The 24,683-nt window shown below is 38.1% G+C and overlaps 1 protein-coding gene across 2 annotated transcripts; it reads left to right on the top strand.

Moving 5' to 3' along the window:
• The first annotated feature begins 1,794 nt into the window (after nt 1–1,794).
• Nucleotides 1,795–24,640, top strand: LOC121989206 (myosin-11-like). 2 transcript variants are annotated; one of them, XM_042543100.1, is made up of 7 exons: nt 1,795–1,970; nt 2,765–3,120; nt 3,723–5,482; nt 21,437–21,678; nt 21,893–22,099; nt 23,128–23,476; nt 24,380–24,640. In XM_042543100.1, the coding sequence occupies exons 2-6, from the start codon at nt 2,813–2,815 to the stop codon at nt 23,440–23,442; spliced, it is 2,832 nt and encodes a 943-aa protein (XP_042399034.1). In that variant the 5' UTR covers nt 1,795–1,970; nt 2,765–2,812; the 3' UTR covers nt 23,443–23,476; nt 24,380–24,640. The 2 variants fall into 2 exon arrangements, with proteins under 2 accessions (XP_042399034.1, XP_042399033.1); XM_042543099.1 differs by lacking the exons at nt 1,795–1,970; nt 2,765–3,120; nt 3,723–5,482 and adding exons at nt 17,740–17,918; nt 18,711–19,069 and having other exon boundaries at nt 19,677–21,678.
• The last annotated feature ends 43 nt before the right edge of the window (nt 24,641–24,683 follow it).

Consider the following 24,683-nt stretch of genomic DNA (forward strand, 5'->3'; position numbering starts at 1 on the left):
AAAACATGACATACACAATGAATATGAAAAAATAAACTGTCAATAATATGTTGACAAACAAATTTTAGATCATCTATACAAACGGTATTGAAACTAGCATTATCTAATGATATTGAAAATATTTTATGAGTTAAGTCATATTCTTCTAAAATTAAACATAATAATTGTGCGATGTTATGAGCATTATGTGATTCATCAAAAACTCTATAAGCTAACAATCGTTTTTGGAGGTTCCAAGAGTTATTGATCCAATGACAAGTCACACCCATATACGAATGTGTTTGCCAATGATCACTCCAAATATCGGAACATAAAGAAACTTTATTATTTAATTTACTAAATTCATCAATTAAATTTTTTTTCCTTATTTTACTAATTTTTTAATTATATGAGTAAGTGTAGTTCTAGGAACAAGTTTAGCACATGAATTAAGAGATTATTTACAAAAAAATCTTCAAATGTGCATTTAGATCCAAAACTAAAAGAAAGATGTTCTACATAAATAAATTTAGCTAATGATTGTCAGAATTTATTATCTGAATATAAAAATAAACCGGAATCAGTACTACCGCTAGTTGAAGAAAATCTTGATAATTGTATTTTGAGAACAACCGAGTCCATATTCGGTCGGATGCTTTGTTTCTACATGTCGTTTCAACGACCCATAGCTGCCGCCAGCTTGGAATTTGTAGGAAGCATTGCAGTGCTTACATTTTGCACACATTTCTTCCAACGAAAGAGTGAACTTCTCAAAATGTTTAGTGAAAATAGAAGACTTTAGAGGAGGAAGTTCCCGAACGTTAGAAGTAATTACATCGGTACTTCCTTGTGTTTCAGGTGTCATATTCGGAAGATGCTCGATCTCATCATCGGTGAATTGAATGTTGGGGGTCCTCCTCGGCTCCTCCCACAGATTCATTATTTCCTTTCCCTTCCGAGCTCGAGATAATGCACCTCCGCGACCTCCTTCCATTGTAATTGAAAATTGAAAACGAAAACATGTAGAGAACACGAAATTAAGATTAAGAGTAGAGAATGTGTGTGAAAATGATGAAATGAACTCTCTATTTATAGAGTTTTGATAGTAACATACACTAAATCATAACCATTGATCAAAAAATAGTCAAATGATCCTAACCATTAAAAAAATATCCAAAAAAACCTCCCACCCTCCCCCAACAGCTAGGAACCGCCGGTTAACCGACGATTCCAATGGCTAGGAACCGTCAGTTCAAGCCATTTAAAAAAAAATAAAATGGTTGAATCAGCGGTCCGCCAATTTTGCACTAAAAGAACCAGAACCGGCCCGACAACTTGCCGGGCCGGTTCAGGTTCGACCCCGCGAACTGAGTCAACAGCAATTGGCCCATTGACCCGATTACGGATTCGGGCTAGACCCAGCTTGGGGTCGGCTCTAACTGCACCAAACCGTAGGGATATCAACGCAAGGGAACATTTTTCTCTCTCTCTCTCTCTCTCTCTCTCTCTATATATATATATATATATATATATATATATTCATTATTCTTTAAATTAACTATATGAATTAAGTACAAATTAATTTCTTTTATCTCATGTCGGAGATTAATATTTAGCTTAGGTTGTGCCGGACTCAATCTGCACACGACATAACCCATACTATGGCGATATCACACCAGTGGCTAGGTATAGGCATGAGATATCCGGTGCAACATGCCGAGTAGACAGTGTGTTTCAATTAAAGTCCTCATCCGTTGATTCATTTCAAATTTGCCCCCTAAAATTGAGGAAACCTAACTCTCAGAAGCTGTAGCCCCCATCACAACGGTAACCTTATCGCCGCTCTTAATTCTAAATCCTCTTTGAATTCGCCAGTTTTGGACTAAATTGATGTTGAAATTTATTACTTCCATCGCTGATTCCTGAGGTTATTTCAAGGTGTTTATGCACGCGATTCAATCCATTCTTCGTCGTCTACTGCGATCCCATAGGTGATCTCTTCTTTTTCGATCTGATTTTTTGGTTCTAAAGTTCTAGATCGGTGGGTTTTTCTTCTTCTTTCTTTTATGGAATTATACCGCATACCACTCTTTCGATCACCTTCCGCCGATCGGTTAACATCGTTAGATTCAACAAGATTCGTTTCGCTGCTGCTGTTGTTGCTTTCCTCCACTAATGCCAAGTTTGCTCCTGAGTCGTTGATGCACAATCTGGAGTTCATCCAACTCCGAAATCCTAAGTGAAACTATGGCTTCTTCTGCCATCGCCGACCGATCTTGACAATCCCGTCCTCCACCAGGACGGCGTCGTCGTTCCAACGAATTGAAAGAGAGAGAGAGAAGAAATCCTTGACATTTTGAACCCAGGAATTTGGTTGCTCATCTGTAGAGTAAGGATCTGCGACAGTTCAGATCTAGGTTTTCGGAAAAAAAACATTTATTGTAGAAAATTAGGTTTTCAGTACCTTATAATTTTTCTTGGTGGTATTGGAGTCATCCTGCAGTCTAGTGTTGGACTGATCTTACTCCTTTTCTTTAAGGAATGAGAATCTTTAAACAATACACTTTTTTTTGGCGAAGGTTTAAATTTTCTTCTCTCTTTTTTGGTGTGTGTGTTAAATCAAGTACTGTCGTACACATTTATCCATGTTGAATGAGTGAGTTTCCATCTGCTACTTGGGCTTTGGAATCATGGGAAAATTTTGGTGCTATTTTTCGTTTCAATCTGAACTTATTAATTGTAGGTTTTAATTATATTATTGGGGCTTACTTTTATGATTGACCAGGGATTCTGAAGCTAATAGCTAGGAGCAGGAATTGTGAAACTCTTTAATATGAGAAATTTATTTTCTCTAAGATCATTTATACCTAGTACAGCTCCTCCTGCACAGAACAAGGATTCAAAAAATCCAGCTTATAGCAATGTTCGTGCTTCCCAATCTCCCATGGAAATTCTTAAGCCAAGCAACCAGTGCTTGGATAATGAGGGTTCCTCAACGCCACATCTCCAAAGGAGTCTTTCATTCTCCTCGGCCATGACTAGGCGTGGTAAAGATGGAAACTTGAGATTTTTGAGTGACACCTTCGATTCACCAACCGACTCTGCGGACACTGCAAACCACATTTGCAAGTGTCCTAATCAGTAAGCATCCAATTATTGCAACAAAGTTTATTATGGTGCCTTTGGTTATCCTATTATTTCCATGTTATTTTAGTTGGTGAGTAATGACTTCTGCTACTATAGAAATCATTAAACATTTGAATTTGCTCTAGTTCGATTCTCTTTTAGCTTTTTCCCATTTTCATTCAGTGTCAGATCTACCTGATCTTCATGTCTTGTCACTAGTTCCATCTATATAAGCTTGCCTTGCCCCTTATTTATCATATTGCTGCTGTAGAATATTCATGCTGCCACAACTCAAAGTTTATATTTCATTCATTTTCTCCTATATGAATAAATAGAAATTCTTATTGTTTGTCTTGTTCTAAATGATCTTGTTTTTTTTACTTCTTTTCATTATCAAAATGGGTGAATAGTTTACACATTTCTGCCAGAATGTACTGTTTTGCTTGTCTGTCTTTGTTTAGCATTTAATGCACTTCTGAGTCAAAAATTCACCCCTTGATTGTTATATTCTCAGTTTATACTTGCTTTTGGTTAATTGGCATTGATTCTCCTTGTGTTAATCAATATCATGTGCCTGTTTTCTATCTTTATAATATCATGTGCTTGTTTCCTGACAGCTGCCAATTGTCAAGAGAAAATAGAGGCAGTTTGGCTTCCATCCATGATATAGGGTTTGATTCTTCAGGTTCAAGAGAAGAGTTTATCGCAGGGGATTCTCTGTGCAGTTCACCCATTCCATCAAGACGCAGAGCAGATCACTCTAGGACTCGAAGCAAAACTGAATTTGATGGCTTCGCAGATGGGGAGTATCAACTAGGCAAATCCAGTCATAGTTACACTAGCTACTCATCTGGCACTGAATTTGATGACTGTTTGGTGGACAAGAAAATGCTCCCAAGTCTAGGAAAGCCATCAAGATTTAGACACCTGAGATCATCTTTACTCTCATGTGATAAAGAGAACACGAGGAACCACTCGTTCAGGGAGACAAGTCCCATTCCTCATCATCATTCTACTCGAGATTGGACAAATGATGATTTTAAGCTAGCTTCCCCTTCTAGGCAGACCAGGAATGCTGAGAAACTTTGCCATGCTTTTTCTGCAAAAGTTAATAAAACACAAGATTATGACTCTAGAACAATTACTTCAATAGAGGAGCTGCATGATGGGATGTCACAACCATCCTTGTCTTCAAACTGCTTTTCTGAATTGCATGTTCCTGAAACCACTTCCTATGAGGATGTAGAGGACTATTGTGCAGATGAATTACTTAATGTTCAGGGACAGAAAGGTTTACTTGAAGATGCAATTACAGATGCTAGGTTTATTGACATGATTAGTAACAAAACAAAGGAAGACATCGCGGATGAGGAATTACAAAGGAAAGTGAAAGAGTTGGAAGAGAAGTTTATGCTTCTTTCAGATGAAACTCCTGAAACACTGATTTGTCGTGCTAAGAACTCAAACTTAACAGCTGTGCTTCAAATAATTCATAATATCAATGAAGATAGAAAGTGCCTGACACTTGAGCTTTCATCACAAATCAAATCTAGGCTTTCAGAGAGATACTCTACAGAAGAAAGATTTAGACAGTGGAAAACTGAATTGGGTACTAGAACCCGGCGGCTTGAGAAAGAGAAGACTGACATACAATCAAGTCTGGAGATAGAATTAGACCAAAGAGAAAATGACTGGCTGCTGAAGTTTGAAAATTTTGAGGCTGAAGAGCAGAGGCTAAGAGATCGTGTTAGAGAACTTGCTGAGCAAAATGTGTCACTTCAAAGAGAGATTTCCTTACTCAAGACCAGTGAAGTAGATGCTCAGAGTAGGATAATGAACTCAGAGAAGCAAATTAACGAAATGACTGCTAGTTTGGAAGACATGAGAATAGGGAATGCTGACCTTCTGCAGTCCGTGTCTGAGTTGCAGGGCAAACACAGAGGAGCTGAAGAGGATCTTGATCATCTTAGGGGATGCTACAAGGAAAAGCAGGAGGAGAATAAGGAGCTTCATAAAGCAGTCGTAAAGCTGCAAAGAATATGCAGTGAACAAGAGAGAACAATGAGTGGGCTGAGACAAGGACTTAACGAGGAGTTATGTAAGAAAGCGATAGAAAATGGTGATGAAATAGATAGGTTGAAGATGGAACAATTGCGGCTAACAGGAATTGAGCAAATGTTGAGAAAAGAAATTGAATCCTGCAGGCTTGAAATGGAGTCTATTGGGCATGAAAATATTTCCCTCTTAGAACGTCTTCAGATCACTAATAATTGTTATGGCTACTCATTTTTCAAACTTGACCAAGAACTCCGTTCTCGAGTAGAATCTTTGCAAATGCATGGGCTTTCATTGCTCGACAATAGTAGTTGTTTCTTAGGTGAACTGTTAGAATTTATACCACTAATCGCTTGCTCCAACTCGCTCCTACAGTGAACACGAGTTGCCTCCGTCGACCCATCTTCGACCGCGAGCAACCGACGATCTCCATGGGACATTATCGGGCACAGTTGCGTGCTTTACTGCTGCCGCCATGGTGTGGGTCACCTCTGGCCACCGTAGCCTCGACCGGTGCCATCACCGACCACCGAAAACCATCTTAGAGAGAAGAGGTAATTGGAATTAGGGTTTACTATAATGTGTTAATTAATTGGTTAATTAATAGATTAAGTTGATTAGATAGGAACGTTAACTAGTTATGGAATTAAAGTTTCTTGGGTTAAATTGAAACATGATGGAAGGGAAGGTAAAACAGATGATTAGATTGTTTCAATTAGGTAATTGTGAGGTATTACTATCATGTTTAGGGTTTATTTTGCATTATTCAATCCATGTTAGATCCAGGTGTTGATATGTATGTTATGTTATAGGACTCTAACAAGAGGCAAGCATTCTAATGTGAAGACATCTCAAGATGATCTACAGTTAAAGGTGGATAATTCCTACTTTGACCTCTATAATTTTTTTGATCTTAGTGCATGATAATTTATTGTTATATATTGATTAGACAACAATTACTACTTACCTTGAATCCACACTAGTTGCTTCTTGAGTTGATACTTAATTATTTGTACTTAGTTTGATCTATTTGATATCCATGTAGTCTTATTTGCTCTCCATGTTATTTATTACTATTTATACCTGTACTTTTAGGTAGCAATACCGTAGTATACGATATCGAGTATCCTACTAGACATTTACTTGTTATATAGGCTCATGCCTATACATTAGTAAGATTATACTGTAGTGTAGGATATTGAGTATTCTACTAGATTTTTGCTTGTTATGTAAGCTAATAGCTATACATCAGTAAGATTATACTGTAGTATAGGATATCGAGTATTCTACTAGACTTTTAGTTATTATTTAGGCTCATTCCTATAGGTTAGTGAGGTTACATTGTAGGGTAATTTGAAAAACATTATTCTTGGATAGATTGTTACTATTTATTGTGTTATTATGACTCAATATATGTATATATCTTATCTACTCACGGGACCATGCGTGGTAGAGTGTTCTCCTATAGACAATAAGCACTTCTGCATCTTGTTTGTCCACGGGACCATCCGTGATAGAGCGTTTTCCTAGAGATGGTGAATATTTACATACCCTGACTGCCCACTGGATCATTCATGGTATAGCATTCTCCCATAGTCAGTGGCTAAGAAGCTAGATAGTTATCTCATCCTGTCCGCCCACGGGATCATCCGTGATAGAGCATTCTCCTGCAAAGAGTGACTATTTATATACCCTGACTATCTACGAGACCCATTCGTGATAGCATATTATTGCGCATAGTCAGGATTTGTTATATGTTTGGTATATATCGGTCATATATTTGTTTGTGTAGGTTTAGATGTACTGTATGTACTCCAGATTTGTTGGTTATACTTAGTTGAGCAAGTTAGTGTAGTGTTATGCTATTGGTTATGCTTTTGGTTAGCAGGTGATTATATTATGACACTTACGTTGATTAGTAAGCATTTTACTTGAGACAACATCTTTTGATATCCTTATATTTTCATATCATGCATTATCTTCTTATACCTATTGAGTATTTTAGACTCACTACTCGTTGTTTGCCTTTGACCTTCCAGGTTAGTAGATAGAGGAGGTGTGTATCGCTCAGAGGTCATATCCCACATTACAGTTGAGATCTTGTTTTCCCCATTGTGTCTTGTTGTTTGTATTTACACTTTATTTCATTTGTCGTTTTTAGTCTTGTGGTATCATTTTATTCGAATTTAATTATACTTATTGTGTAAGTCATACCGATACACAGTCATTTGTATTTTTATGTTATGAGAGGATGGTGTAAATCCCTCTTTTTGAGTGGTGGTTATGTTTTTTTTATTCCACTGCATATTTATTCATGATCTATGGACTTATATCATGTTGTATCAAATATTGTTACAATGAGGTGTCGTTTGTTCTTTCAGACAATTATACCTCAGGGCATGACAAATAGTATGGACAGTAGCAGATGATAAGCTCCTTCCAGTACCTACATAATCATGAGTGAAGATTCAATAGTTGGTAATGCCCAAAAGAGTGAGGTGACGTTTGGTTCTCTCCTAGGAATCGGAATGGGAATGAGTATCATAGTATTGTGGAATGAAAATGAGTATGAGTTTGGGTATCATTCTTAAAAATAATGTTTGGTTAGTTGAATATTTTCAATCGGAATGCACCTAAATTTTCTTTTTTACACTTAAAGAAAATAAGAGAAAAAATTAGATGGAAGAGAAAGTTGAATGTGAGAGAAATATATGATGAGAGAGAAAGTGTGATGAGAAAAAATAGGAGAGAGAGCGTAATACGAGAGATTGAGAAGAGAAAAAGTATGTTGAGAGAGAAAGAGTGATGGGAAAAAATAAAGAGAGAGAAAATGAGAGATTGAGGAGAGAAAGTATGATGAGAAAATGTGATGGAAAAAATGAAGAGAGGGAAAGTGTGATGAGAGAAAATTTGAAGAGAGAATGTGATGAGAGAAAATGTAGAGCAAGTATGGTAAGAGAGATTGAGGAGAGAGAAAGAATGACGAGAGAGAAAGTTTGATAAAAATTGAAGAGCGAGAAAATGATGTGAGAGAGAGTGCATGATGAGAGAGAATACAGAGAGAAAATGATAGAGAATGTGTGATGAGAGAGAATGAGGAGGGAGAGTGTGATGGAATAGAATGAAGAGAGAGAAAATATGATGAGATAAAATATGGAGAGAGAGTATGGTAAGAGATTGTGCAGAGAGAAAGTATGATGAGAGAGAAAGTACGTTGGAAAAAATGAGGAGAGAATGAATAGAGAGAAAATAATGAGATAGTGTGTGATGATAGAGAATATAGAGAGAAAATGGTAGAGAATGTGTGATGAGAGAGAATGAGGAAAGAGAAAGTATCTTGAGAGAAAATTAGAACGACTTGTTATTGCATTACTTGCAATGTTTTTTTTTGCCATGTTGTATTTATCTTACTATCTTTTTATGTTATGATCTTGCTATGTTTTTAATGCCATGTTGAATTTATCGTACTATCTTTTATGCTATGATCTTGCTATGTTTTAACTTAACTTTGAATTTTGTTGCCATAATCAAATAGGAGGAGATTATTGGTACGGTAAGCATCCGACGATTGAACTTAAGTTTTGATAATGACAAAGAGTTCAAAGTTAAGGTCATTTGTGATCTAACATGTTTAAATGAGTTTACAGAAAAGTCCTAAGTGTACTTAGGCAAAAGTCCCAATTGTGGTTAGACAGGTGGAAAACCCTAAGGGGTGGTAACCTTATGTCCTAGGGGTTGGTAACCCTAGGCAGGAAGTCTTGGCGGGTCGAGGGCTTCAGGCAAAAGTTCTAGAGTCGAGAACTCTAGGTGGAAAGTCCTGGTGTCGCGAACCAGGTGAAAGACTGGGCGGGTCGTGGAACGGACGTCCAGTAGAAAGTCCTGGAACCTTGGGCACTAAGCAAAAGTCCAGTTGGTTTGGAAGATCAACTGGCAATAGGTAAACTCTCCTGAGTGGAGTAGGTGAGGGCGCGTTTCCCGGTGAGGGAACAGTAGACGTCGATTTGACCTAGGGTTTCTGATCGGGAATCCGAAGTTAGAACCGGACAGTCCGGAGACTGTCAAATACTTATGTTTAACTTATTTTGATGTGCTAAACTCTGTCTTGCAGTATATGATTTGTATTTTGGACTAACCCATCTTGCAGGGGTGAAAAAGAAGCAAAAGACTCGGATGAACAATCCTGAGGTGCCCTCCATGGAGCTTGGAGGCGCCTCGGGTCACTAGTTGATGACCTCCACGTAGCAGGGCAGAGGACACCCTCATGAAGCTTGAGGGCACCTTAGATGCTGAGCAGAGGGCACCCTCTATGGAGCTGAGGATGCCCTGGACGCAGGTGAAGGGTGTCCTCCATGCGGTTGGAGGCGCCCTCAGGTGGATAAGCTGTGAAATGGTCAGAGCTCATCCACACTGCGGATTTGGTGCGGATGAGGGCACCCTCCATGGTATTGGAGGCGCCCTCAACAGGCTATATAAGCCTATCTCGAGCAGCAGCAAAGGTACAACACAATTTAACAACCCTTTTTGCGTGTGCTACTCAAAGAACGATCTAGCGAAGCTGCAACAAATCTCCGACAACCAGAAGCTTCAAGATTACTGTTTTCGTTGTCGGTATAATTTCATTACCGTTTAATATTGTAAATCTGAATTGTAACTTTCCGAGTTTATAGTGATTGCCCAAAGTAAACGCTTAATGAGCGTGAGCCTTGGAGTAGGAGTCGCTCCAGTCTCCGAACCAAGTAAATCTTGGTATCTGTGTTTTTAATTATTATTTAATTTTCCACTGCGTTTTACTCTTAATTTTCTGAAACGTAAGTGAAAGTCACGAGCGTTATTTACTCCCCTCTAGCACTTTCGATCCAACACAGGACTCCAGGATGGCTCAACGGGTAGAAGCTCTCCAAGCCATAGACCCGGTCAGTGGGGGCCCCGCTATTACACTTACTAAAGGTCCCACATCCATTCCACTTGAGATTGCATCCAGTTCACCCATGACTCTCGGCGTGCAGCTGAACTGGGCCTGCCTCCACCCGATGTCGCCATCTTCCATCTCAAGCTAGAAAGGAAAAAATCAATTACAAGGATGGATCAAAACATAGGAGCTAGTATTGGATTTGTTTACATTTGTCACATCAAGTACAACTATTCCAATTAACTAGACATGCAATATCTAAACTCTAAACTTGATTGAACAAATCATGCAATTTCTAATATAAATAACTGTTCCAATTAACTAAAATTGCTAATGTTATTATGAAAAAAAGATTAGTAAATTAACTAGACATGCAACTGTTGTCAACTTATGTGAAATGTTAAACCACTATCTGAACATAATGAAATAATTGTTGGTGCAATATCCCTGAATCAAGGTTGACCAAGTTGACTAAGCTTGAGTTGGCTCGAGCTTGAGTCTTGATGTTTGAGTTTCGATGCTTGACAATATGTGGAGATTGCAGGTACAATCATCCGATTGGGAAAATTATTGGTACAGTTCTCCTTTGGTCAATGTTTGAACAGTATGATGTGAAGAAGAGTTAAGTAGGTCAAGGTTGACCGAATATTTGACTAGGAAAGTCCTGGTGACTGAAACCAGGTAGGTGAAAGTCTCGATGAATGAAGCGGGGCAGTAGGAAACCCCTGGTGAGTTAAGATAGGTGAAAATCCTAGTGAGTGAAGATAGGTGAAAATCCTAGTGAGTGAAGCCAAGAAGATGAAAAGTCCTCGTGAGTGAAGCCAAGTAGATGGAAATGTTGGAGCAATCCCAATGGTCCGTGGGACCATGTGTTTTGGTGTTTTGGGTAAAGGTTTTAAGTTAGGTTCACCCTTGTTATTTGATATGTGTACTTGAGTTATGCAGGACTGTAGGATACACATGAGACTTAGGTTGGCGACTTCGAGGCATACGCGAAGCATGACATCAAGGGACGAGCCGCGGGCTTGGATGCATCTGAGGGACGAGAGCCAAAGGAAGTAGGCTTGAAGGCAAGAGGTCAAGGTTGCAAAGAAGAGTCAAGTGAGTCGTGAGGGTACGAGTGCATGAGAGATTGTACTCGGGGAAAAATCCCGATGAGTACTGTAGCAGCCAACGGGGGTGCTGTAGCAGTCAACGACACTGTAGCAGTTACTATAGCAGTTGACTGGTGCACCGTAGCAGTCGACCGGTGTACTGTAACAGTCGACTGGTGCACTGTAACAGTCAACTGGTAGAGAGTCGTTGGAGTACCGTTAGGCTGACACCAATCGACTGGTGCAAGGACCAGTCGACTGGTAACGGGCAAATCAGCTTACTGATTTCTTCCAAGCTCTATAAGAAGGAACTTGGGATGGTCGGCCAAGGTGACGAAATTAGACTTAGTTAAGGCCTAATTAATAGTCATCTAGTGCTCTAGCAATCCAAGTGTTCTTGATCGAGTTGTGGCGAGGTTTCCCCACCGTTAAGGAAGATTGTGCTAGCCGGAGTTTCTGGGGACTAATCCACCGAAGGATTGAGAGATCGTCCACCTTACAGACAACCGTGGAGTAGGAGCAAGTTATCTCCGAATCACGTAAACGAACGTGTTAGCGATTTGCGTTTCCTTTCTTAGTCTTAGTCTTTCTACTTGTTTGTTTGTATTTCCGCTTGCACACTAACATTGTAGAAAGAAGTGAGTATTTGGGGGCGCCATCTATCCAACTCCCCTTCAAGCCGGCCACCGATCCTCCTATAGGAAAGTCCTAGTGAGTGAAGCCAAGCATATGAAAAGTCCTAGTGAGTGAAGTCAGACAGATGGAAAGTCATGATGAGTGAAACCAGGTAGAGTGATAGTCCTAGTGAGCGAAGTCAAACAAATGAAAAGTCCTGGTGAATGAAGTCAGACAGATGGAAAGACCTAGTGAGTGAAGTTAGGTACAAGGAAATCCAGATGGGTCAAGGGTTACCGGACATCTGGTGGAAGGAAGTCCAAATGGGTCATGGAGGACCGGACACTTGGCACGAGACAGTAAGTCCAAGTGGGCCAAGGTTAACCGAACACTTGGCACGAGGAGAAAAGTCTAAGTGAGTCAAAGAATTGACCGGACACTTGGTAAAGAAGTCCCAGCAGATCAAGGTTGATCGAATACTAGGCACAAGGAGTCCTAACAGGTCACGATTGACCAGATGTTGGATTTGGGAGCCCTAGACTTAACTCGGGCAAGTTAGGGTTGGTTAATTTGATCAAGTGATCAAATTGGATCAAGCTCAATTGATCAGCTGATCGATTATGTATAGTGCTGCGACAAACAACAAACCAATCTATCAACCGATCGATTGGGAGCCTTTGCAAGAGCGCAGAGAGCAACCCAATCGATTGGCTGATCTATTGGGCACCGCCAATCGATCGCTCGATCGATTAGAGCTGGGATTATCGTGAGGAAGTAAGCGCACAGAAGCGCGCTAAATCGATCGTTTGATCGATTCAAGGCTCCCCAATCGATCAGCCGATCGATTGGGATATGACCGTTGCGCAGGATGCAGATTTTGGACGGTTGAGATCGCTGGGATCTAACGTGGCAAGCCCAATCGATTGGGAGCCCTTGAAGCGCCAAGTATAAAGCCGTTGCATGCTTTCTTCTTAGCAAGGGTTCTCCCGATCTTCACACGACTTCTCCGACTACTATCCGACAGTTCTTGGAAGCTCTTGGAGACAAGTGTTGTTGCAATTCCAAGGTTCAAGAGACATTTGAAAGATCGAAAAGAATTTAGATATCTCCATAATGGTATGATATCGTCCACTTTAGACCTAAGCCCTTATGATTTTGCTCTTGAGCTCTACCCAAAAGGCCTCATGTCAATGAAGATATCTTTTTCTTATAAACCCATGATTTTTCTCAAGTGTTTTCAATGTGAAATTATGTTTGCAACCTTGCAACCTCAATAATGCCTCCCTCAAACAAAGGACCACAGGGTCCTCCTCAAGCATCGGGTCACTCTTGACCTGCTCAGGGCCTCTCCTTAAGCATCGGGTCACCTTGACCTGCTTAGGGTCTCTTCTACCTTTTTCAAGATTTCACCCGCATGGTTCGATCTTGGATCATGGTTCTAGCTTGTGCTTCTTCCAGCAGTTAGTTCGGTGAAGAGCAATCTCGTTCTGACACCAATGGAATGATCGAAAAGAATTTAGATATATTCACAATGGTATAATATTGTCCACTTTGGACCTAAGCTCTCATAGTTTTGCTCTTGAGCTCTACCCAAATGGCCTCATGCCAATGAAGATATCTTTTTCTTATAAACTTGTGATCTTTCTCATGTGTTTTCAATGTGCGACTATGTTTGCAACCTTGCAACCCCAACAACATCTACAAGCAACAAGAGAGCAAGAAGAAGGTTTTTCATTTGTATTCTTTGTATTTTTCTTCTTAAGTTGAGTTGTATGCTTGTGTGGGTGTTATAAGAGATTTCTCCAGCTCCGGTAGTACCGAGAAGGAGTTGTTTTTTTGTAGTGGAGAGTGCTCGTGTGTGTGGATCGTTGGATTAGTCACCTCATTTTGAGGTGGATACCAAATAAATCTTTTGTGTTAGCATTGTAAGTATGTTTCATGTTTCATTCCGCTGCATATCATCATCACAAAGTAAGACAATGAGCGCGACTAGTTATTCACCCCCCCCTCTAGCTACAAATCGACCTTATCAATAACCAGGTTGAGAACCTTCCTAAGGTAACATTAGTATTATTTCTTTGATCACTAACTAGTTCAAGAAGGTAAATGAAAATGACACATAATTAAGAAACATACCAATAATTCCACACTAGCAAGTGTTCTACAACCAGATGATGATTATTAATATGTTATTATCAAAACATAACAATGATCGCTAACTAGTTCAAGTTATTCCCTCTATTTGTCCTTGCCATCGACATTAATTCTCTCCTCATTAACTATTTCTTTTTGTTTCTTATCTTCTACACCTAATTCAACTAATGTCTACCAGTGAATGCCCTAATACAAAATATCAAAACTCAACAGAAAGAGGGAGCTTTTACCCGCAAAAACCCTAAAAAAATCACCACTCGACAAAAAGTATATGAGCTTTTACCGGAGAAGGAGTATGTCGGTTGAGAGGGAGACAACGGAGATGAACTGAGCCGCGGCAAGGAACTGCGATCAGAGAGGCAATGAGGGAAGGAGGTCGCGATGTTGAGGAACTAAACCGCAGCGAGGAACTGCGCCGAGAGAGGCAACGAGAGAAGGAGGTCACGGCAAGAGGGAGGTGCGGTGATTCGGAGAGCTCCTCTCGCGACTAGGGATTTTCGGGAGAGGGGAGAGGTGTGGCGTTTTTGACATGTCACGAGTTAATATTTTTTTTCTCTCACGTGTTCCACGTCAACCTCCAACTCATCAACACCGCACCTAGACCTGACCATGATTAGGAACCGACGATTCGACGGTTCGGAACCGCTGGTTCGACGGTTCTAGGCAGGTCGACCCTTAACCTTAACCGCCCAAGAAAGTTACGGTTCATAGTTCAGAACCGTCGGTTCACAGTTCACCACTGTTCAAGATTATTATGTTAAAAAAATTAAAAATTAAAAATTAAAAATTAAAAATTACAAATTACAAATTTAAATTAAAATTTATTGGAAAAAAGGGTTTGTACTTATTTAAGTTGCCTATGTATCTCCTTAGGGGAATCAAAACCCACGTAGTTTTTTACATTTTTATTCTTTTACATTGTCACTCACTTCCATTTCTTATTCCTGTCGTATTTGTTCCTTCAGTATCAAAATCTTTAACTTCGTCATCTAAAAGTTGCATTCCTTAGATTCTTTTCTCCACTCTGGTCCAATCGTCCAGTAATGCTTGAGCTTCCAATGAGTCGGGAGACAAAGTTGATCGTCGTACATCTAATATGTTCCAGCACTGAACATCTGCTCCACAGCAACAGTTGACACTATACAATCTAAAATTTCTTTAGCGATCACAGAGAGGACGGGAAAGCTTTGAGCCTTTTGTGACCACCACTTTAAGATATAGAAATTTTCGCTATCTGCTTTATTAAAATGAAAAGAAGTTGTAAAATAATTCTCAAGTTCTTGTGTGAGACTTGAGAATTCTCGTGGGCATTTTGTCCGTTCTTTTAATAAAAGTTATTCTTTTGTAAGTTTTAAATTACTACTAGTAGTTTATTGTATTTTAGAAATATTAATTTGTGTTCCATATTTTGCATAATATTTATTATAAATATCATATAAATGCATTCTAACATTATATATAATATTAACTAAATCAGGAGAAGAAGAATCTTTAATTGGAATTAAAATGTCATAATATAAAGTTAACATTTCTTGTAAAACTTCTAATTTAAATCTGGGATCTAAAGCAAATGCAATTAAATAAATTTCAGAAATAAAACATTTTTTTTTCCATTTAGTTTTCATAGCTAAGATGCGAGGAGATAAAGATTCATTATTAATATATTCATTTAAAACTAATATTATATTAGAAAATTTTTCTAAAACTAATTGAGCAGTGGAATAATAAACATTGGAAAGTTGTTCAGTTGCATCATTAAATACTTTTAAAATTTCACAAATACTACTGCAAATATTTTATTGTTGTGAAAATAAATATATATTAGTATTAGTATTTTGTGCAACATATGAACATAATAATTCTTTATATTCAAATAAATCTTGTAGTAATTGGTATGTTAAATTACAACGTGTTGGTACTTCACGTGGAAATTTTTTAGGTCTCATTCCATTAGTTTTATAAAACCCACCCCATTGTTTCATTATAAATGGATGGGACCATAAATAAGAAATTGCAATTCTAATTGGTTTAATATATAACTTTTTAAAATTTTTAATCCATCTTGAACACATAAATTTAAAACATGGCATACACAACGAATATGAAAAAATAAAACAAACAAATTTTAGATCATCTATACAAGCGGTATTGAAACTAGCATTATCTAATGATATTGAAAATATTTTATGAGTTAAGTCATATTCTTCTAAAATTAAATATAATAATTGTGCGATGTTATGAGCATTATGTGATTCATCAAAAACTCTATAAGCTAACAATCTTTTTTGGAGGTTCCAAGAGTTATTGATCCAATGGCAAGTCACACCCATATACGAATGTGTCTGCCAATGATCACTCCAAATATCGGAACATAAAGAAACTTTATTATTTAATTTACTAAATTCATCAATTAAAATTTGTTTCCTTATTTTACTAATTTTTTAATTGTATGAGTAAGTGTAGTTTTAGGAACAAGTTTAGCACATGAATTAAGAGATTATTTACAAAAAATCTTCAAATGTGCATTTAGATATAAAACTAAAAGAAAGATGTTCTACAGAAATAGATTTAGCTAATGATTCTCATAATTTATTATCTGAATATAAAAATAAACCGGAATCAATACTACTGCTAGTTGAAGAAAATCTTGATAATTGTATTTGAGAACAGTCGAGTCCATATTCCGTCGGATGCTTTGTTTCTACATGTCGTTTCAACGACCCATAATTGCCGTCAGCTTGGAATTTATAGGAAGCATTGCAATGCTTACATTTTGCACGCATTTCTCCCAACGAAAGAGTGAACTTCTCAAAATTCCCGAACGTTAGAAGTAATTGCATCGGTACTTTCTTGTGTTTCAGGTGTCGTATTCGGAAGATGCTCGATCTCATCATCGGTGGATTGAATGTTGGGGGGTCCTTCTCCCACAGATTCATTATTTCCTTTCCCTTCCGAGATCGAGATGATGCACCTCCGCGGCCTCCTTCCATTGTAATTGAAAATTGAAAACGAAAGCATGTAGAAAATACGAAATTAAGATTAAGAGTAGAGAAGGTGTGTGAAAATGATGAAATGAACTCTCTATTTATAGAGTTTTGGTGGTAACGTATACTAAATCATAACTATTGATTAAAAAATAATCAAATGATCCTAACCGTTGAAAAAATATCTAAAAAAACCTCCCACCCTCCCCCAACAGCTAGGAACCACCGGTTAACCGACGATTCCAATGGCTAGGAACCGCCGGTTCAAGCCATTTAAAAAAACAAAATGGTTAAACTGACGGTCCGTCGGTTTTGCACTAAAAGAACCAGAACCGACTTGACAACTTGCTGGACTGGTTCAGGTTCAACCCCGCGAACTGAGTCAACGGGCAATTGGCCCATTGACCCGGTTACGAGTCTGGGCTAGACCCAGCCTAGGGTCGGCTCTAACTGCACCAAACCGTAGGGATATCAACGCAAGGGAACATTTTTCTCTCTCTCTCTCTCTCTCTCTCTCTCTATATATATATATATATATATATATATATATTCATTATTCTTTAAATTAACTATATGAATTAAGTACAAATTAATTTCTTTTATCACATGTCGAAGATTAATATTTAGCTTAGGTTGTGCCGGACTCAATCTGAACACGACATAACCCATACTATGGCGGTATCACACCAGTGGCTAGGTATAGGCATGAGATATCCGGTGCAACATGCCGAGTAGACAGTGTGTTTCAATAAAAGTCCTCATTCGTTGATTCATTTCAAATTTGCCCCCTAAAATTGAGGAAACCTAACTCTCAGTAGCTGTAGCCCCCATCACAACGGTAACCTTATCGCCGCTCTTAATTCTAAATCCTCTTTGAATTCGCCAGTTTTGGACTAAATTGATGTTGCAATTTATTACTTCCATCGCTGATTCCTGAGGTTATTTCAAGGTGTTTATGCACGCGATTCAATCCATTCTTCGTCGTCCACTGCGATCCCAGAGGTGATCTCTTCTTTTTCGATCTGATTTTTTGGTTCTAAAGTTCTAGATCGGTGGGTTTTTCTTCTTCTTTCTTTTATGGAATTATACCGCATGCCACTCTTTCGATCACCTTCCGCCGATCGGTTAACATCGTTGGATTCAACACGATTCGTCTCGCTGCTGCTGTTGTTGCTTTCCTCCACTAATGCCAAGTTTGCTCCTGAGTCGTTGATGCACAATCTGGAGTTCATCCAACTCCGAAATCCTAAGTGAAACTATGGCTTCTTCTGCCATCGCCGACCGATCTTGACAATCCCGTCCTCCACCAGGACGGCGTCGTCGTTCCAACGAATTGAAAGAGAGAGAGAGAAGAAATCCTTGACATTTTGAATCCAGGAATTTGGTTGCTCATCTGTAGAGTAAGGATCTGCGACACCTCAGATCTAGGTTTTCGAAAAAAACATTTATTGTAGAAAATTAGGTTTTCAGTACCTTATAATTTTTCTTGGTGGTATTGGAGTCATCCTGCAGTCTAGTTTTGGACTGGTCTTACTCCTTTTCTTTGAGGAATGAGAATCTTTAAACAATACACTTTTTTTTGGCGAAGGTTTAAATTTTCTTCTCTCTTTTTTGGCGTGTGTATTAAATCAAGTACTGTCGTACACATTTATCCATGTTGAATGAGTGAGTTTCCATCTGCTACTTGGGCTTTGGAATCATGGGAAAATTTTGGTGCTATTTTTCGTTTCAATCTGAACTTATTAATTGTAGGTTTTAATTATATTTTTGGGGCTTACTTTTATGCTTGACCAGGGATTCTGAAGCTAATAGCTAGGAGCAGGAATTGTGAAACTCTTTAATATGAGAAATTTATTTTCTCTAAGATCATTTATACCTAGTACAGCTCCTCCTGCACAGAACAAGGATTCAAAAAATCCAGCTTATAGCAATGTTCGTGATGCTTCCCAATCTCCCATGGAAATTCTTAAGCCAAGCAACCAGTGCTTGGATAATGAGGGTTCCTCAACGCCACATCTCCAAAGGAGTCTTTCATTCTCCTCGGCCATGACTAGGCGTGGTAAAGATGGAAACTTGAGATTTTTGAGTGACACCTTCGATTCACCAACCGACTCTGCGGACACTGCAAACCACATTTGCAAGTGTCCTAATCAGTAAGCATCCAATTATTGCAACAAATTTTATTATGGTGCCTTTGGTTATCCTATTATTTCCATGTTATTTTAGTTGGTGAGTAATGACTTCTGCTACTATAGAAATCATTTAACATTTGAATTTGCTCTAGTTCGATTCTCTTTTAGCTTTTTCCCATTTTCATTCAGTGTCAGATCTACCTGATCTTCATGTCTTGTCACTAGTTCCATCTAAATAAGCTTGCCTTGCCCCTTATTTATCATATTGCTGCTGTAGAATATTCATGCCGCCACATCTCAAAGTTTATATTTCATTCATTTTCTCCTATATGAATAAATAGAAATTCTTATTGTTTGTCTTGTTCTAAATGATCTCGTTTTTTTTACTTCTTTTCATTATCAAAATGGGTGATAGTTTACACATTTCTGCCAGAATGTACTGTTTTGCTTGTCTGTCTTTGTTTAGCATTTACATAAAATGCACTTCTGAGTCAAAAATTCACCCCTTGATTGTTATATTCTCAGTTTATACTTGCTTTTGGTTAATTGGCATTGATTCTCCTTGTGTTAATCAATATCACGTGCCTGTTTTCTATCTTTATAATATCATGTGCTTGTTTCCTGACAGCTGCCAATTGTCAAGAGAAAATAGAGGCAGTTTGGCTTCCATCCATGATATAGGGTTTGATTCTTCAGGTTCAAGAGAAGAGTTTATCGCAGGGGATTCTCTGTGCAGTTCACCTATTCCATCAAGACGCAGAGCAGATCACTCTAGGACTCGAAGCAAAACTGAATTTGATGGCTTCGCAGATGGGGAGTATCAACTAGGCAAATCCAGTCATAGTTACACTAGCTACTCATCTGGCACTGAATTTGATGACTGTTTGGTGGACAAGAAAATGCTCCCAAGTCTAGGAAAGCCATCAAGATTTAGACACCTGAGATCATCTTTACTCTCATGTGATAAAGAGAACATGAGAAACCACTCGTTCAGGGAGACAAGTCCCATTCCTCATCATCATTCTACTCGAGATTGGACAAATGATGATTTTAAGCTAGCTTCCCCTTCTAGGCAGACCAGGAATGCTGAGAAACTTTGCCATGCTTTTTCTGCAAAACTTAATAAAACACAATATTATGACTCTAGAACAATTACTTCAATAGAGGAGCTGCATGATGAGATGTCACAACCATCCTTGTCTTCAAACTGCTTTTCTGAATTGCATGTTCCTGAAACCACTTCCTATGAGGATGTAGTGGACTATTGTGCAGATGAATTACTTAATGTTCAGGGACAGAAAGGTTTACTTGAAGATGCAATTACAGATGCTAGGTTTATTGACATGATTAGTAACAAAACAAAGGAAGACATCGCGGATGAGGAATTACAAAGGAAAGTGAAAGAGTTGGAAGAGAAGTTTATGCTTCTTTCAGATGAAACTCCTGAAACACTGATTTGTCGTGCTAAGAACTCAAACTTAACAGCTGTGCTTCAAATAATTCATAATATCAATGAAGATAGAAAGTGCCTGACACTTGAGCTTTCATCACAAATCAAATCTAGGCTTTCAGAGAGATACTCTACAGAAGAAAGATTTAGACAGTGGAAAACTGAATTGGGTACTAGAACCCGGCGGCTTGAGAAAGAGAAGACTGACATACAATCAAGTCTGGAGATAGAATTAGACCAAAGAGAAAATGACTGGCTGCTGAAGTTTGAAAATTTTGAGGCTGAAGAGCAGAGGCTAAGAGATCGTGTTAGAGAACTTGCCGAGCAAAATGTGTCACTTCAAAGAGAAATTTCCTTACTCAAGACCAGTGAAGTAGATGCTCAGAGTAGGATAATGAACTCAGAGAAGCAAATTAACGAAATGACTGCTAGTTTGGAAGACATGAGAATAGGGAATGCTGACCTTCTGCAGTCCGTGTCTGAGTTGCAGGGCAAACACAGAGGAGCTGAAGAGGATCTTGATCATCTTAGGGGATGCTACAAGGAAAAGGAGGAGGAGAATAAGGAGCTTCATAAAGCAGTTGTAAAGCTGCAAAGAATATGTAGTGAACAAGAGCGAACAATGAGTGGGCTGAGACAAGGACTTAACGAGGAGTTATGTAAGAAAGCGATAGAAAATGGTGATGAAATAGATAGGTTGAAGATGGAACAATTGCGGCTAACAGGAATTGAGCAAATGTTGCGAAAAGAAATTGAATCCTGCAGGCTTGAAATGAAGTCTATTAGGCATGAAAATATTTCCCTCTTAGAACGTCTTCAGATCACTAATAATTGTTATGGCTACTCATTTTTCAAACTTGACCAAGAACTCCGTTCTCGAGTAGAATCTTTGCAAATGCATGGGCTTTCATTGCTCGACAATAGTAGTTGTTTCTTAGGTGAACTGTTAGAATTTATAAAATGCAAGAGGTATGATCAAGTAGCTAGCATGAATTTTGAGAGAATTCCAGTTGATGATTTCATTCTGAAGTATCATACTTTAAAGAGAGGTATTGAGAACTTGAGAAGAAACTTACAAGCAACAATGGTGGCATTAGATGACAAGTCCAATCTCGAAGAATTACAAAGGCAGACTAAGGAACAAAGTAAAATGAAACGCTTGAAGAGTCACGTGACAGAGGTAAATCTCACTTTCTGTGATAAACATAACCTGATCCCGTATAAGAAATAAGCAGTAACCTCAAAAGAAAGATAACTATTTACTTTTTCATATTCCTCGAATGTTTATTTTTAAAGTTCTCCTTGAATGTTTAGTTCTCGTTTAGAGTTATTTAGAGCATTAACCTCATAATATTGTTCAGAATGTTATTTTGAAGTGTGCTTTACTTGTATAGGATGAAATGTTGTTAAACATAAGGGCAGAAGCCATACTATCAAGACTACTGAAAGAGAATCTGTTTTCTCGAGAATTGGAATATGAACAACTACAAGCTGATTTTGCAAGGTCTATAAGAGCTCGTGATGTCCTGCAAAATGCTAATCAGAGACTTCAGGATGAGGTTTCTTGTCTTTCCCACAAGATGAAGGATTTGGAGCTTCAGGTGATCATATACATGCCAAAAAAGTTATACTGTTAATTAAACTACTACTGGCCTGATAATTAAAAATAAATGGAAATGCAGGGATAGCGCACTAACATAATTATCTGTGTTTTATCATTTCATAACAAAATATATCCGTTTATTATCCAGTGCTATGGTTTCTTGTTGTATATTGTGTCATTGGACACTCAACCATATTGTATACATATGCATTTATGTTCTATATAGTCTAGGAATATGTTTTATCGCTAGACAATGAATCTGTGATACAGTTCGGATGGTATTCTGATAGGAAATTGTACTGAACTTAATTCTGTCAATTTATTCCTGTCTATAATTGGAGATGAAACTCTAGTCTGTCTTTATTAACTAAACCTATAATTGCATGTTCCTATTGTAATAAAAGGTGAAATCCGTCATCCCAGCAGACCCACACGATCGATCCCATGGCCATTTGTGAGGAGGTAAATCGGGAAGCTGCAATTGGCCATTGCGGGGAGGGTATTTTCTCGGCTTTGCCAATATTCGACCTCTTGCCCATTATAACAATATTTACCCTGCAATAGCTAACTCAACCATGCCCCGGGGGCTACAATTGCATGTTCCTAGTTCCGTGCATTAGTGACATTAAGGCGGCAATGTGACATTTAAACTCAATATATGATATGATTTTAAATCCAATGAAAGTGTGAGAGATGCTAATTTGACCATCTTAGGTTGGAAAGTGCTTAAAAATCCAACTTTTATATATCATGCACAAGCTGGTCTACAAAAGTTTAAGATTGGGGAGGAAAAGTTGAAAATCAAGGGATATTCTAAGAAAACTAAGGCGTTCAAAGAAATCACACACAAGGAGCATGCTTTGGTAAAATGCTTTTATATAAACTAGTAGTAAAAAGAGTCTAGTTTCCTTTCACCAATACCAATTTGTTCAGTTGATGCTCCTTAATTCTGCTTCATGAAGCCTTGTCTGAACTTATTTGTTTATGATTCAACAATAACAATTATCATATCCATATTGATCGCAGATACTAAAGAAAGATGAGACAATCGCACAGCTGCATCAGGAGATTCAGACTTCCATGACAGACCTAAATGCTGTTCAAAGCATGCTCCAAACTGTGTCCACTGAAAATAACGAATTGTGGGAGGAAGTGAAGAGGTTGAGAAAGACCAACATGGTTTTGGAGAATGAGATTGTCAGTCTCAGGAAGAAGATTGAGAGCCTTGAGGAAGACATACTTCTTAAAGAGGGACAAATTTGCATTCTAAAAGACAGCCTGGAAAAACCATTTGACACCCTCTACACTACAAAAGGAATGAAAGAATTCATCCTCGAATGATCTTTATCCAAGAATATTTCTGCTCTATTTGTAGGTATGTTCTTGTTGTCTTTTTTTTTAAGATGCAATTTTGTCTGTCTTTTCTCCTACGACTTTAGATAATGGAATCGTACACTATTATCTTCTCCCAACCAATTGGATTATCATGAAATCATGCTTGAATTGGGATAAGCTTGCTACTTACAATTTATCTGTTTCTTACAGTAGTAATGCCTATATTTATCCATGAATCATGCATGATTTGAAATCTCGTTTCGTGTTAAGGTGATACAAGATTTATATATAAATCCAGCTGTGGATGAAGAAGTAGAAACTTTTGTGTGAAGAATCTCTTGCCAGTCCAGCAAGTTGTTCAAGAATAAACAACCAACTTTGGAAATCCAAAAACTAGCTTGATGAACACCTCCAACCTCTTTTAGTCATGGGTCATGCATAAGAATATATATTTGGACGACTTCACCTACATAAAATGCTATATAAGTTGCAAAATTAAAAGCTTAAATACCACATTAAGATAACCCAGAAGGCATGATAGGTACAATAAGTACTAAAATAACAAAAACAGAACAGGTACTAATCCATCAACTAATGTTTCCGAAAAGTAGAAATCTAAGAGATGAAGGTTTTGTGAAATCTTCTAGGATCTAATTAATTGGCAACAAAACGGGGGAATGCATTGTCTAAAATAACCCAATCCTTTTTTCTTTTCATTTTTTTTTGCTAAGACCCTCATAAAGATATGAGGAAGCAGCCGGAGTATTCGTACGAGTAGCTAATTCTTCATTCTAGTTATTGTCTATTCTATCACTCCCCATTCTTATGGAATTGAATTTGCAGCAATATAAGATTTCCAAACCTTTAATGATTCTTCACCTACATATCATCTTACTTCTGATAGATACTTCTATTTAAACTGATCCAATCTCTCTCTCTGCAGATTGTGCGTTCTAAGGTCAACTTCTGTTATTCTTGACAAGCTGATCGAATGCCCTAGTTTCGATTACCCACTCGGTGATATCTCGGCCTGTTATCTTCTAAACAACAATTACAACAGCGATAATAAATTAGTGTGTATCATTGTATTATGTTACTCTTTTTCTTTGCTCTTTGTACTTCATATGCTTTCTTGGTCGTGTACAGAGACGACTGACTTCTGAAACGGTCACTGTTGAAAAGGAAACCATAGAAAGGTACAAATAAAATGCTTTTTCTTTCGTTAAAATGCTCATTTCTTTGAATTC

This window comes from Zingiber officinale, chromosome 6B (genome assembly GCF_018446385.1).
Source record: "Zingiber officinale cultivar Zhangliang chromosome 6B, Zo_v1.1, whole genome shotgun sequence".
Taxonomy (NCBI): domain Eukaryota; kingdom Viridiplantae; phylum Streptophyta; class Magnoliopsida; order Zingiberales; family Zingiberaceae; genus Zingiber; species Zingiber officinale.